This window comes from Otolemur garnettii, unplaced genomic scaffold (genome assembly GCF_000181295.1).
Source record: "Otolemur garnettii isolate 467f Iridium unplaced genomic scaffold, OtoGar3 scaffold00004, whole genome shotgun sequence".
Classification (NCBI taxonomy): Eukaryota; Metazoa; Chordata; class Mammalia; order Primates; family Galagidae; genus Otolemur; species Otolemur garnettii.
The window spans coordinates 34,026,634-34,042,857 of NW_003852399.1; the positions used below are offsets into that span (position 1 = coordinate 34,026,634).

At 39.7% G+C, this 16,224-nt stretch overlaps 1 protein-coding gene across 1 annotated transcript in view; it reads left to right on the forward strand.

The window, feature by feature from the left end:
• Positions 1 to 16,224, forward strand: part of RUNX1T1 (RUNX1 translocation partner 1) — a 129,634-nt gene that overhangs the window by 113,397 nt on the left and 13 nt on the right. Inside the window, 2 exon segments of the mRNA XM_023517563.1 lie at positions 1,293 to 1,483; positions 15,265 to 16,224. The exon segment at positions 15,265 to 16,224 is cut by the window's right edge and continues 13 nt beyond it. Coding sequence (XP_023373331.1) covers positions 1,293 to 1,483; positions 15,265 to 15,540 — 467 coding nt within the window. The 3' untranslated portion in view covers positions 15,541 to 16,224.

Sequence of the window (16,224 nt, forward strand, 5' to 3'; positions counted from 1 at the left end):
CCGGAGGTCTTCTGATGCTCCTCAAGCCACGGAGTATAGATGTGTGAAATGAACCAGAGAAATTTAAGAAACCATAGGAATACTTGTACTGCTTACATCTTTAATCTACATTAAAACATTTTTATTAGGAATCTATGTTTTTAATTAAACAGAACATTTAATTAAGGTGCTTTTTAAGTGGGTGAAACAATTAAGTACAAACACTTGAATGAAACATGTCATAATTAGTTTTAATAGAGTGTTAATTGGTACTAGGTTTGCCAAGTTAATAATTACTGCTTATTAAATTTTCAATTAATCATTGTCATTTTGCTTTGAATAAAGATGAAAATTAGATAAACTAATTCAGGGGGAGGATATTTTCCCTTGTTAATTAGAACAGTTAATTTTTTAAAATGGAAATTATTTGTTTTAGTTGTCAATCTTACATTGTACATTCGTTGAGTCTGTGCACCCTTTCCTCAGCCGAAAAGTAAAGAGCTAATTTGATACCTTGAAGGTTTATCATCAGGCCTGCCTGTTTTGGCTTGTGGCATGATTTATTTATATTTGTCTAGTGCAACAGTTGGTTATGCAAAAACCATTGTATATATTTGATGAAGCAGACAGAAATTCTAAAATTTCAAAATGAGAAGAGGATTTTCAACAAATCCCTATCCTTCATTCCATAAAGGGCTATAAAGGACAATATCTCTATTACTCAGGAAATGACCTGATCAACTGTTACATCATTCTTTTAAAAAAATCCATATTAACCTAACTGCTATCTGATTTACTTTTTCACTTTTGTGTTGTATTTTTTAACCAGCAAAATAATTGTTTGCACTTACGTAAGTGTACATGTAAAATGCATTTCTTTTTTTTCTGAATGCTTTATTCATGAATTTTCTATATCCGTATTAACCTACAGTGTCATCAAAACTAACTTCTATACATGTTTTAGTTATTCAGACAGGTTTCTTGTGAGTGTCCAGATCTTTTAACTTCTTAATCTGGCCTCAGAATCATTTGTGGGGACACTAGTTGGGTAAAAATATTACTGTAATAATGTAAAAGATTAAATTGTAGGAATTTAAAAGATAACCCAGAAGTGCAAGTTACTGAAAAATTCTTACCCTTTGTTTTCCTAAATGAATTTCATATATGCCAGTTTTTTAGACCTCCAGAACTGCTAAGAAATTGCATGAGACTAATGCCTGTTCTATAGAATCCTGTTACACAGTAATCAGTATCCAGGCCCTAAGCTAACCGAGAGGTGTTGTCTTGTCTGGTTCGGCCTGACTGGTGCACAGAGGAGGCGGTCAACGAGGTGAAGCGCCAGGCGATGACCGAGCTGCAGAAGGCTGTGTCCGAGGCGGAGCGCAAAGCCCACGACATGATCACGTCGGAGCGCGCCAAGATGGAGCGCACGGTGGCCGAGGCCAAGCGGCAGGCCGCAGAGGACGCGCTAGCGGTCATCAATCAGCAGGAGGACTCCAGCGAGGTGAGCTTGCAAGTGAAATGGAGTTTTTGTTAATGAGAGTGCTCGTTTGCTATTCCACGATTTCCCAAAAAGTGGATATTGGGCTTAAGACAAATGTTTTTAGGGAAAAAAGTTTGAAACTATTTGGGGAGTCGAAGTACTTGTGAAATTAAGAAAAATCTGATCAGATTTATTTTTATTGGCATATATTTATGTGGTATAAGTACAGTTTTGTTACAAACATAAGTTGCATAGTGGTCAAATCAGGAGTTTTAGGGTATCCATCACCCAAATAGTGTACATTGTACCCATGAAGGAATTTCTCATCCTCCCATCATCCACTGTCCTAATCCCTTGTCCTTTTGAGTTGTCTGTCACTCCACTGACCACATCTTTCACCACCCATTTGTGAGTGAGAACACGTGATATTTGATTTTTTTTCTGATGTGTTTCACTTGAGACAATCACCTCCAGTTCTGCCCATATTGCTGCAAAAGGCATGATTCCATTTCTTTTAATAGCTGAATAATACTCAGTGGTGTTCATTTTTTTGTTAAAGGCCAGAAGGAAACTTTGCCAAAAGAAAGTTTTACATGGGTTATAGATTAAAGAAAAATTCTTGTAACTTCCTAGCATTATTTAGAAATTTAAAACCTGTCCCTGTGTATGTGTATGATTTCCTTCTGATAGAAGGTATTTCAATAAGCAATGGTCTCCGAAGACATGCTGTATGCTGGGGCTTGAAATCACTTCATTAGTTATTGCTCCTAAAGTTCAATGCTAAAATAATGTGTGTAGCAACTAAATATTTCAAAGAGATCTTCTATGTAATCTGTGATATTATATACAATCTGTATTTGCATATTCGTTGTGATAATCAGTATGGTGGCCATTTCCTATCATAACTTTGCTCCTGGAAGTATTATTATTTAGTGGTATACCAGTGTAGTAATTCACACACACACACACACACTCTCTCTCTCTCTCTCTCCCTCCCAGATAAGCATAAACATATGATCTTGACACAGTCAGTATTTAGCATTATAAAATATGGTGTCAAATGGTACCTGTGATAAGGAGTAAGTATGATTGAATAATCTATTGTTAAGAATGATCTTCTGTAGTAATTTCTCTTTGGGTCTCTGGAATATATGGTTCAAAGATCTTGGAAATAATAAAAATGCAATATCTAAGGTAATTATTTCTCACATGTAGCCTGTAAAATCGGAGCAAGATAGTAATGCTTCCTGTTAATAAATACAGCATCACAATCCTCAACCCCAAAGTAACTTTAAATAAAGAATTACAATTGGCTAGTTTCACCCAGATGAACTTGCAGAGACACGAACTGATAAATCAGTGCTCTACCACAATCCATATCTGTAATTTGTGGGGGACAGTAAGTATTTAATGTGTACCAGGCTTTTCTGTAGATGAAAGACCCTGTGGGAATCACTTGATGCCCAGAGTTCCTATTTAATGTGTAGCAGATGAATAACAAGGGCACAAAAGGAATTGATTTTCAACATTTGAAAGTTTCTCAGGGAAAGAGGGACAAAGGGAAGTTTATCTACCCTTTAACTGCTGACTTTTCCATTGTTGAATTAAACTAGACATAAATTCAGTTTTATTGGTACCTTGTGGCTAAGATATATAAGGCCTTTGTTTTGTTTTTTTATGTTTTTCTAAAAATTTTTGTTAGCATCTTTTGAAAAGAACTTGTCTTGCTCTATTGAAGTTGGCAATATTGTGAGGCACTCTTCTTGGCATCGTTAAAATATTATCACTTTCATGTGAACATGTTAGATCTGTTAGGGATGGTAAGAGCATTTTGTAGGTCACTGAATTCTAAAGACAAACATCTAGGAATAAATTGTCAATTATGTCTTTGTATTTGGCCAATAACATTTTGTATTCCTTCAGTACCTAAAACTTTTGTGTCTATTCCTAAAACCTATCCAAAAAAACATATGATCTTGACACTACTATTTAGCATTATAAAATATGGTGTATCGAACAGTACTTGTGATGAGTAGTAGGTATGATTGAATAACCTACGTTAAGAATGATCTTCTGTTCTCTTTGGGTCTCTGCGAAGGGGGGTGGGAATGATGAAACAGATCTCTAATATATATGCCTCTATCTTCAGTAGCACTTTCCCAAGAATTTTAAGACTAAGGTGGGGGAAAGAGTTTGGAATTCAGAGGGGCAGATTTAATTTGTGGCTCCAGGTCTTATAATTCTTTATGAGAAAGCCGCTGAAACTTTAGAAGCTTTGGTCTTGTCATAATGTGAAGATGAGTGAAAGTGTCTTGTGTAGTGGCTAGAAACTGGAGACATGATCATCCGGTCACGTTGCCGGTGAGGAAACTCACATGGCTAACAGTACACAGCTAGGAAATGGCAGAGTCTCAACTGGAACTCACAGCATGCTGTCAGTCCTCGTATTGTTTCATAACAATGGAGTAAGAACTTTTTATAAGGATCGTTAAGGTGATTTTTGGATGCAGGTAAAGGCAACTTTAGTCTGGCTTCTTAACCTTTCTTCACTTTAAACTGTAAGGCCGCATTTAAGATTTGGTGAGGAGTCATCTCTTTTCCTCATGATTGTAGACAATTTCCTGAGAGTAGAAGAGAGAAATATGGAAGAGAATTTCATTTAAATAAAACTGAGGCTTCTCTGGACTTGCACATAGGTCTACATGCATATACTAGAAAGGTGGTCTAACCAAGGACTTGATAAAGAGTTGTAAAGGGTTAATCCATTAAACAACCCAAAATTAATGTCATTCCCAAGGAATAATCCAAGTGTCTGGTGATGGGTTCAGTTCAGCCATACCTTTCTGCCCAGTTATCATATTGAATTTGTAGATAAATGCTTTTTTCCCCCTCAAAATGAAGACAGAACTTTGAAGTCAGTGTGTTATTTTTCCCTACCCTGTTCTTTCCTCACACTTATAAATGTATACCCTGTAATAGAATCAACCTGACACAAGTCCTCAGCGGTCATGGTTGAATATTACCCAAAGTCTAAAGAGCTCTCTGAGCCCCTCTGGGACAGAGCTGAAACAGGTCTGGCTTCTTTGGGCTAGGATAGAGCATCTATACCAGTTCTCACCATTGTTGGCCCCCAGGGTGGGGAATCTGTTAGGTCAGAATGGTGTGTGCTGAAAAGACACTTCGTTACTTCTCAGAATTTTCATCTATGTTTTTATGTTCAGGCATTTTCATGAATATGAACAATTGAACACCCAATAAGGTTCATGTAGCATTGTGCTTTAGACATTTTATGGATTGTTCATTTTCTTAGAAAAAGAGGTCTTAATTCTTAGAAATGGGAGATGTCTGCCCATAATAGTAAAAATATACATTCTCCTTAAATGTAACAGCTATTGATTTAAAACTATATTTAGAAATTAATGAGCATTCTTTAAAAATGTGACCTGCCCAGGCTAGTTTGTTATTTTATACATATAACTAAATTACTCACATCCACTTATTCTTTCAACAACAAATTATGGAGCCATCATGGATAGTGTTGGCACAGAGGCCACCTCAGCCCCTGCTTCATGTTGATTGCTATTTACTGGAGGAGTCAAATAACTACATTGTAAGAGTCATAATGAAGTTTAATATGAAGGCTTCTGGAAAAAATGTTTGGTTTCAACTACTTCTTAAGGATGATCCAGAACTGGTCAGCAGCTGCCCTGTACCACCCATGGTTATCACCACTCTTGCAGGGAAGTGGGAAGATAGGGAGGGAAGCTTTGCCAGCTTTTGTGTTTTAGAAGGGTTAGGTGCATTACAGCGTGCAGAGAGATTAGAGGAAGCTAAAAGGAGGGACCAATCTCTGTCAGGCAAGAGGGAGAAAACTGTTAGATGAGGATGGTTGGGAGAGGTGCTGAGGGTGGAGGAAGTTGGATGTTTGGGCTGCATACTCATGAGATAGAATGGGTAAGGTGTCAGAAAAGAAGAAGGAGTCATGGTTTTCAGTGAGTTTGGGACATACACATTAGCTGATGTTACTTGAATGGCCTTCAGAAACTTCTGGAAGAGTATATTGAGCACAAAGGCTTAAGTTCATCCTGTCTGATGTGAAAACCAGTAGAGCACTCTGTGGGATGATGTTTACGTCTGTTGTCTCATGTAATTATTCTAAGAGTAATACCTTCTACTCTCAAGTGTCTGGTTTAGGTAAGTTATAGGTCCCACCACATAATGGTCATGGTCAGCTGGTTAGATAATCATCTCACTAGCACACCTCAGAGTCAGATGGGTGTGGTAGAAAGGATGTGAGAGGAGGACCCAGAAGACCTGAAGTCTGTCCTCATCTTGGATCTTTGAGTGATTATTTGTATTCTTGTCAGCCTTCATCTCTCCTTAAGGAATGAAACAGGATATTAATTTATCTTACACCTTTATTTAAAGATATTTTTACATAGATGTTTTAATTTATAATATTTTAAGAGCTATAAAACAAGGCATTCCTGTCTATGCATCTTCCAGACAGCTTGGTTTTTAATCACAATATGCACTCAGCTGTTCTGAGATGATATTCTTTCCCCTCTTTCCCTCTTTTTATCTGAAATCAGCTTCTATTGTAGACATCTACTCATCTCTTTACTAGATCATGTATAATCTATATAATCCAAATCTATAACAATGTATATGTGGATAATAATTCATAAATTATTACTCCCTCCCCTTCATAGCGATTTTAGGGAATCTGAGCTTTGGAATCAGAAGACCAGAGTTCTGGTCCTAGCTGGGCTGTTTATGTTTCTTCTGAGCTATAGACAGCTCTAACTTCTTCTATCTATAATTTCTCAATTTAGCCGCCTTCTTTCTACCTCACTTTTCATATCTGTATGGAGCTAGTCGTGCCCATTCCACATGGAAAAACCCGTGTTCTGAAAGGTTGGCAGTAAAGGATGGAAACATTTCAGGAAGAGAGAAGAGTTAAAAACACTTAATTGGGGGAGGTCAATAGGAAGGAGGCTTGGCGGCAAGAATAAATAATGTATAGATATTATTTATAGGAGTGCCATGCATCCGTAACTTACCCAAACTTGGAAGCCTTTGGAGTAAATGAGGATGCTCTTTTGCTATAAAGCCGGCTGTCCCGGTCACATAGGAACCCCTTGTCAGCAGAGTTATTGGGGTGGAGGGGTGCAAGAAGTTTGTTTTACTTGACATGAAATAAGATGACCTATAATGAGGGTTTATCCCTGCACCAGGCATGATACAACGGGCTTTCTGTACTTTCACTCATTTACTTTCCATATCAGCTTTGGTAGAGTAGATGGTGTTTTCTTCATTGTACAGGTAAGACAGCTGAGTCATAGAGGGGTTAGGCCACTTGCTCAGTGTCTCATAGTCAGTCCTCAGCCCGGGTCTCATGCCACCTTCTCCATAGCCTCGTGGCAGTAGGGGATATTTTCTTCTTGATTGTGTACTAGCACATCTATTTCTTCATTGAACTTCTTTCACATTATTTCTACTTAGTTCTACAACTTTAGTTGGGTTTACAGATTAATAGCTATTATTAACAATAGAATGACACTGCACTTGTGGTAGAGACCTAAATGATATGATGCTTTCTGTACTTCCTCTCTTTATAATCTGTAAACTTCCAATATGTATACGTCCTCTAGAATGTAATGCCTACATTAGCAAAAATCAGAAGTCAGTGAATCTGTTCATCTTAAATTATTTTATTTTTTCTATTTTTCCATTTCCTATATGTGTACAAATAAAGGTTTTTTTTTTTCTAATAAATACTGTTAACATTTTGGCTATTTCCAAAGAAACTTCTACAACTCTTATTTGAGATCCACAACTTGTGTTAGCTTAGGTGATTGAAGCACTAAACCAAAAATGAGTATAGAAACAGATAATAAATAACTGAACTGTTCTAATAGTTTCAAGTTTTAAGCCATAAATTGATTTTTTCCCAGATTAAAATAGCCTTTAATCATTATTCTTATATAGGTGCAGAACGGCACAATCGTATCAAAGTTGGGCAGTTCTGAGGCTCTTAAGCAGAGACACTGTTCAAATCTTTATACTTTCTATTTCCTGCCGAGCCTTGATAGTGTGAGCAAGTCACTCTGAGAGATTCATCTTTTACTTTTAGATCAGAGTGAACCCGTGCAGGCTGTCCCACGCCACGGAAATGTTCTCTGTGTAGACTTCTAGTAGAATGTAGGCTTCTCACAGCATTGAAGCCCTCACGGTCTGCTTAGACAGATTTATTCCCAGAAGACATTGGCGCCCTCAGAGCACAAGCTATGATGCTTTTTTTTTCTTTTTCCTTTTTTTTTTTTTTGTAGAAACAGAGTCTCACTTTGTCACCCTCAGTAGGGTGCTGTGGCATCACAGCTCACAGCAACCTCCAGCTCTGGGGCTTAGGCAATTCTCTTGGCAATACTCAGCCTCCTGAGTAGCTGGAACTACAGGCGCCCGACACAATGCCTGGCTATTGTTTTGTTGCAGTTTGGCCGGGGCTAGGTTTGAACCCCCCACCCTCGGTATATGGGGCTGGTACCCTACTCACTGAGCCATAGGCACCACCCATAAATACCATATTTTTCTAATTAAAAGGTCAGTAGTTTAATTATATAGATGTTCGTGGCGAAGTGGACAGAACACTGGACTTGGAAAAGCCTTGAGTTGCTTACTTCTTAGAACTTTGGTTTTCATAGTATCTGTGGAATTAGGATAATGTTTATGTGACCTGCTTTGCCATTCAGCTGAGAGGTGTACAAGTATTTCATTTTTAAAAACGTCACCTTGAAAATGAGTGTTGTGTCTATTTAGAAGAGAGAGAAAAGAAAAACCAGTTAAGAAATGATTCTAGGCTGCATGTAGTAGTTTACAACTATAATCCCAGGAATTTGAAAGGCCAAAGTGGGAGGATTACTTGAGCACAGGAGTTCAAGACCATCCTGGGCAACATAGCAAGATCTCATCTCTACAAAAGATTTAAAAATTAGCCAGGTGTTGTAGTAAATACCTGTAGTCCCAGCTAGTTGGGAGGCTAAGGCAGGGGGATCCTTTGAGCCCAGGAATTTGAAGTTGTAGTGAGCTGTGATGACACCACTATATTCTAGTCTTGGCATCAGAGCAAGATTCTGTTTCTAAAAAACTAAAAGTGAAAAAGGAGGATGGGCACGGTGGCTCTTTCCTATAATCCTAGCTCTCCGGGTGGCCAAAGCAGTAGGATAACTTAGGCTTAGGAGTTCGAGACCAGATTGAGCAAGAATCAGATCCTGTCTCTATTGAAAATAGAAAAATTAGCTGGGCATTGTTGTGTTGCATACTTGTAGTTCTCAGGAGGCCAGAGGATAGCTTGACCTCAGGAATTCAAGATTAGCCTGAGCCAGAGTGAGGTCCCATCTCTACTAAAAATAGGAAAATTAGCCAGGCGTGGTGGCAGGTGCCTGTATTCCCAGCTACTCTAGAGGGAGGCTAAGGCAGGAGAGTCGCTTGAACCAAGGAGTTTGAGGTTGCTGTGAGCTAGCCTGATGCTGTGGCACTCTAGCCTGGGCAACAGAATGAAGACTGTCTCAAACAAAAACAAACAAAAAAAGTAATAAAGGTAGTGATTCTAATAGGAAGATGACAGGAGAAATAAGGTAGCAACTATGTGAGATTTGAAAGGAAATAAGAAAGACCACAGAAGTCAAGCCTGTGGGGATTGGCTTTGAGTAGTTGTAGGGGCTAAAGAAAGAGGAGTTTGCAGAAAAATGACATAGAGTCTTGGGTCTGAGTGTTGCCAGCAACTAAAATGGACAATTTAATGGTTAGGGTTTAGGTAATTCTGACTTACAGGTACATCTTGGGGCAGCTACATAGAGAACAGCCAGTTGAGAGTAAGAGTGTGAAGCTCAGGAGGGAGATGAGTGAGGAGTGTCCTTACAGCTGATAGGTGAAACGATGGCTCTAACAAGGAAGAGTTTAGGAAGGAAGGGATGTTTGTCTTTGCTATGCTAGTGCCCTCCCACTCCTGCCAAATATTTCAGGGCAATGAACAAATAGAAGAGAAAGTTATAGTGCAAGAACAACTTTTAGTCCTATCTAGGAAACCAATATTAGAGGAAATTTCCATAAGGGACTGTTGAAAAGGAGGAATGGGGAAGCTGTCAGCAGTGGTGAATGTTCAGAAAGTGTGAGGACAGTGTGGATGGAGAAAAGAGAGTTACTCATGACACATAAGGAGAAAGTAAGTTCATGTTCTTTTTTTTTTTTTTTTTTTTTTTTTTTTTTTATTACAGACGTAATTGTTGTTTGGCGGGTCTGGGCTGGGGATTCGAACCCGCCACCTTAGGTGTACGTGGCTGGCGCCCTAGCCGGTTGAGCTATAGGCGCCGAGCCCATGTTCTTTATCTGTAGGAGGGACTGTGTGCTCTCCGATTCTAAAAGTTGTCATGGGCTTGATCTGGAGCAAGGATTGGATCTACTTCCTGCCTCCTTCTAGCCAAAAGGAGGAGGTGGTGTCAGTACCTGCCATTCATTCAAGATCTACTGACGTCAAGCACTGTGCTTAGCACTGACATAATCCTGGATAAGCCTGCAGTTAGTGTTCCTGCTTTATAGGTTTCCTCTCCCTGCCACCCAAGAGGCTAAGTAACTTGCTTGTGGCTCTAAAGTCACTAAGGATGAAGCTGGAAATGAAATGCAGGTCAGCTTGACTCTGAAGTCTATGCCATTCCCGTCGTGCACCTGACACTTTGCCTTTGGTGCCTCCAACTTCCTGGTGCAACCAGGAAGGTAACCAAACCTTCAGGAGTTAAGTGTCCTTTTACTCTGTTCCTGCAACAGTGGGATCTGAGAAAAGATCTGAGATCCACAAAGCATGACATTTCGGGAAGAGTATTTGATGTGTAGTCCAAATCATCCGGGTGAATGAAACCTTAGTTAGGTAATTTTATATCTTTGTGACTTTGGGCGAGTAGTTTACTGAGAAAGTTATTTCTTTGGGCACCTCAGTTTCCAACACTGCAAAATGTTTGAAAATGCGTTTAAACTGTCAAGTGGAATGCACGTATAAGATGCTGTGATCTTAGTGTGAATTGAAGTCAGCATGTTACGGTCCGTAGAGTTCTTTATATTTTGGAAGTTTTAATGGTAATCATTTTATTTAAATTTATTAAGCATCAATTGTGTGCAAGTACTTTGAGGAAGTTATTAATGCCTATAGGAGACCTGGAGAAACTTAAAATCAGTGCAGGAGAAAATACTTTGTCTCTCAGAAAAAGAACACTCAGTAGTAAATACCAGAAGGGACATATTTTGCTGGGAGGACATACAGACCTTTATCTCTGTATCTAAAATAAGATAAAGGAAATTATTCTTAAGGACAAAGAAAATTGTTGATATGGAACAAAGTGTCAAAAGTCTTTTATACCCATTTTGGCATTCAAAAACCTTAGTCCATCATCTCCACTTCCCTATAGAGCCTTGTATTGACTCCATTGAGCAAAGCTGTATTGACTCCGTTGAGCAAAGGGGAAGTTTGTAATCAGCCTCACGTTCTTTATTTGACTCGCAGACTAACTTTGGTCATTTGGCTTGTTCTTATTTTTCAGAGAGGGAGGAAAACATCCTTTAGGCTGGAAAGGGAACACTTTATTATAAATAAAGGAATTACTATAAAGTGCCACAAGCTTTGGGAATGAAGTTTGCTATCAGATGGCTCTTTGTGGGCTTTCTATAGTGTTGTACTAACTTCAGTCACTAGAATCACTCCTGAGAGTGGGGAGGAGCGGGGAGGAGGAGAAGGAGAGAGGGACATTGGTAAGTTCTCACCAAAAGTGCACAATGGAAGGGTACACAGCACATCCCCTAGGTGAAGGGCTCAATTATAATTTAAACTTTACCTTAGAAACGCAAAAGTGTAACCTAATCATTTGTACCCTCCTATCAATCTGAAATAAAAATTTTTAAAAAAGTAGAAAAAAGAATCACTCCTGAAAGCCCTGAAATAAAAGCTCAGTTATTAAAAATAAATAAATAAAATAAACAAATAAAAAACCATCAGGAAATACTAGCCTGAATATAAAAAAGTACACATTGAAACATGTAATTAATTTTAACCATTGACTACCTTCCCCTCCACTAACGCATACACTTGTGGGCGTTAGACACAATTCGTAGTTTCTACCTTTGTAAACAGCAGGAAGCATAGAAACTAAAACCCATCCAAACTGGAGCACTCAGAAAATCCAGGACCTTCCGCTGTTCCCAGAATTGCAACTGTGTGGGGACTATGTGTCACTGGTCAGGCATCCGTCTTGCAGGTATGGATTAGCTAACAGGAAATTGAATAGATAAATTCTATATTGTCTAAATGCTAAATTACTTTGTTTTCAAATAAGCTTTTGAAAAGGAACACACACTTTGAGGTTTTTCTGAGTCGAACATTCACTGAAGTTCCCTACACATTCATGGCAGTGTAGTGTCAAGAGAAATGAAAGTTTGCAGATTTTTTTGTAGCCTAGATCATTTCAATTGCTCTTTGTTGTACGTTCCTACAGCTGAAGGCTGTTTTTGTCCCGGTGGTGGGTGGTAAATGAATAGGACTGAACAACTTAAGGATGAAACTAGAGGTAAAACTAGCCAGACCCCTTAAATCCTGGATCAGAACCAGGCAACGCTAGGCAAGAAGGCTCAATTCCCAGCAGCTTCGCGACCCAGAACATCTGTTTCTGTATTTGGCATAATTCCACCTTTTTATTTGTAAAATTGTTCCCATCTTTGAAAACACTTTAAAAAATAAAGAAGTCCCCCATTCTGTCTTCTTGTCCCACTTCCCGGCACATACATTTGTAATTACCTGGTTTAGTCTGTGTGTTTAATCAGTTTAAACCGAGAACGTTGCATACATCTGATTTCAATCTGAAGGAGCCATTGAGCATTGGGCAGTTACCACCCTCCTGTCTGCCAAAACACGCCTCTGCCAAGAAACGGATAGGACTCACACCAGGGTATTTCCTAAAGAAGCCACTTGACTCAGATTAGATGTTTAATTTCCTTAAAATATTGTTTTGGATTTGAATCTCTGTTCTCTAATTGGGATATTCTAATGTAATTTAGGAATATCGCGTATTTGCCGAGTTAGTTCCAGGATCCAGCTGGCATTATTGTAGAAACCTAAACCTCAAGGAAGCAAACTCTCCTCTGCGTGCTGAGTGCCATCCCCGACTGCTCCAAAGGGCCAGCCAAGCCCACGTGTGTTCGCGTCTTTGTGGAACCATGTTATGTGCAATGCAGTTAAACTAATTTTGAGAGAATACGGCTTTCAGTTATAGGAATGAAGCTTCTGATCAGAGGTTCATATCTTTTGAAATATTTCCTTCAACTAATGTAGAAAAAAATTGCTTTATTCTAGAAGTCATGATTAATTTTAACTTTATTTTACTTTTTTATTTTTGAGACAGTGCCTTACACTGTGTGTGGCCCAGGCTGGAGCGGCTGGAGTGCAGTGGCCTGACCATAGCTCACTATAACTTGGAATACTCCTGCCTCAGCCTTCTGAGGAACTGGGACTATAAGCAAGTGCCACCAAACCTGACTAGTTTTTTTTTTTTTTCTTGGTAGAAATTGGGTCTCCCCATGCCAGCCAGGCTGGTCTCCAACTCCTGGGCTCAAGTGCTCTTTTGCTCCAGCTTCTTATTAAAGTTCTGGGAGTCTAGGCACGAGCCACCATACCTGGCTGTTTTACTTATGACATTGACATATCAATCAAGTTGCCAAATTGCCTCCTCTGTGTTTACTTAAAACACCTTTCATTGGTTGGAATTTGAGATCTAAGTTTTTGTTTTGTTTTGCTGTTCCTTGTGGAGCTATAATTACCCTTCCCTTCCCTCTCATCATTTTTTCCCCTCTCCTTCTCCCTCTTTGCCTTTCTCTTCCTTTCCCTTTCCTTTCCTATCCGTTCATAATTTTCCTTCCCTTTTTATTTTCCTCCCCTCCCCTTTCCCTTTCCCCCTTCCTTCCCTTTCTCATTTCCCCTCCCTTCCCCTTCCCTTCCGTTTCTCTCTCTTCCTTTCACTTTCTTGTTCTTTTTAATTCTGTTTGCACATTACTGGCTTAAGGACCGCAATTTCTGAACGACAAAGAAATAAGAACACAGAGCTGTGCTCTATTTATATTCTTCCCCTCGCCCCAAGCTGTGCTCTTTCTACAGTTTTGAAACTAGAGTTCATGAGTTTATAGACTTTCAGCATGTGAGAGCCTCTAAGAACCCTTTCTTTGTTAGCAAACTTAGGGTAACTGCTAAAAATTCCTTGCATATTTTGCACAGGGGTAAAGCCATACAAATCAGGGTGTTATCAGCAGGCTCAGGAGCTCACCCTGAGTTCCACAACTATTAGGCTAAAAGCAGAATGAACGGAGGGAACACAGTGGGAAGACCTATGATATTTATCTATGTCATGACTTTAAAAAAAAAATCTATTTTAATTGTGACATAGCCACATACCATCAGCTGGTTGGGGTTACCAGAGTGTAGTCAGAAGTTTGTTTCATAAGAAAATAATCAAACACGGTAGAGATAAAGATTTGAATGGCATAAAGCTCAGATCACTTGGCCTAGCATTTCACAATGGGGTTGGCTGTGACAAAGAAACTGGAAACACTTTAAAAACTGAAATGAACATTTCAAGTGGCTTTCTGACATTTTCCTACTCCTGCCAGGACCCTGAAGTATTATCACAATTAATCACCCCTTCTTCCCCCCTACGGTCTCTCCCCCACAGTGCTCTTCCGTCTTGGCAAGTCTGTGTTCTGATTCATGAACATACTACCTTAAAGTTTAAATCCCAGAGAGAACTTCATCCCTCCTCACATCTTGGAAACACTGCCCCAGGCTGCCAGCAGACTTGCTGGGCTCAGAGTTTTGTGCTCCGCTGTCACAGATGAGCCATTTGCCTCTGCTTTTTTGACTTCCCAGAATTGCTGAGGCACAGAGGAGCTCATCAGCTGGAAAGCGTTGTATGAAAGTACAATTATTATTTGCCCAGCTTTAGCGTTGCCCATTTTTCAAAGCCCAATCAGATTGATTCATTTCACAAATACTTATCAAGCACTTCCTGTCTACCAGGCACTGTTCTGGGTGCTTAGGACATATCAGAGGAAACACAACCCAAAGAGCATGCCATCCAGGGAGCAGAGAAAAAGGGGATTGAGTTAAGACAGTCTTAGCCTTAACTCAGTGTAAACTGAATAACTGCACAGGGAATTGCTAAACATATGGAGAGGTTCAAGTGCCCCACCTCACCCTGTCCGGTCAGTGAGAGAACAGGGAAGAGCATCCTTCACTCCATTTCTTCAAATCCAATATAGGCTTCCAGTAGTTTCTTTGTGATTCCCCTTAACATCAAGAAAGAAGCAGCTTCTGCCCTCAGTGATCTGTCTGTGTCTGACCATGGTGGTTATAGGTATTACAAGGGAAAGATTCAGATATAGTAATTACTAGTAAGCAGGAGTGAATAGGGAACATAGATGGAAAGGTAACCAAATCTAAAAAGAAAAGATTCTATAGTAAAAACCGAAAAGCTCTTCAGCCACTTTCTCCTGTATGGTAACAGTTGTTGGCCAAAAGTTTTGGACACTCATGCCCCCAGTACCTGCACATTTCTGTGTTTGGTGTGACTATCTATCCATAGACACCTGAACTTTCCATCCTGACCATAAAGTTGGTGAAGATAAGGGCACAGTGCTGCTTAGCATACTAAATCAGTCTTTTGCCTCACCAGATATTAATTTGGGGTCTTCTTTTCTTCCACCGTCTCCTTTAGAGCTGCTGGAACTGTGGCCGTAAAGCGAGTGAGACCTGCAGTGGCTGTAACACAGCCCGATACTGTGGCTCGTTTTGCCAGCACAAAGACTGGGAGAAGCACCACCACATCTGTGGACAGACCCTGCAGGCGCAGCAGCAGGGGGACACGCCCGCGGTTAGCTCCTCTGTCACGCCCAACAGTGGGGCTGGAAGCCCGATGGACACACCACCAGCAGCCACTCCGAGGTCAACTACCCCGGGGACCCCTTCCGCCATAGAGACAACCCCTCGCTAGACGTGACCCCGGAACTGTCAGAGCAAAGACAACACAACCAACATGAAACCAAGTCCTCATCCTCAAATGCTCAAAGTTGTTTTTTTTTTTTTTCTGTTTGTTTGTTTATAGATGAATTATCCTATTTCAGTACTTCAGCAAGAGAGAACCTAACTGTATCTTGAGGTGGTAGTAAAACAGAGGGCCAGTAACGGGTCGTAATGACTTATTGTGGATAACAAAGATATCTTTTCTTTAGAGAACTGAAAAGAGAGCAGAGAATATAACATGAAATGATAGATTTGACCTCCTCCCTGTTATTTTCAAGTAGCTGGGATTTTAAACTAGATGACCTCATTAACCGATGCTTTACCAAACAGCAAACCAAGAGATTGCTAATTGCTGTTGAAAGCAAAAATGCTAATATTAAAAGTCACAATGTTCTTTATATACAATAATGGATAAAAAGAGGAAACCCCTCAAGGGCATGAGCATTGGATACAGCAGTAGACATTTTAACAAGAAGATGAATGGCGTCCGTGGGTTGCTAACTGAACTTTGAAGACCCGCTACAAAGCGCGCAGATGTGCAGCAGATTGGAAGGAGACACAGATGTTCGTTTTTTTTCCTGTTTCTGAAAAGAAATAATATCCAGGTCAACAGAATGAAAAATGAAAGATGATTTGCAGTGGGATGTATGAATAC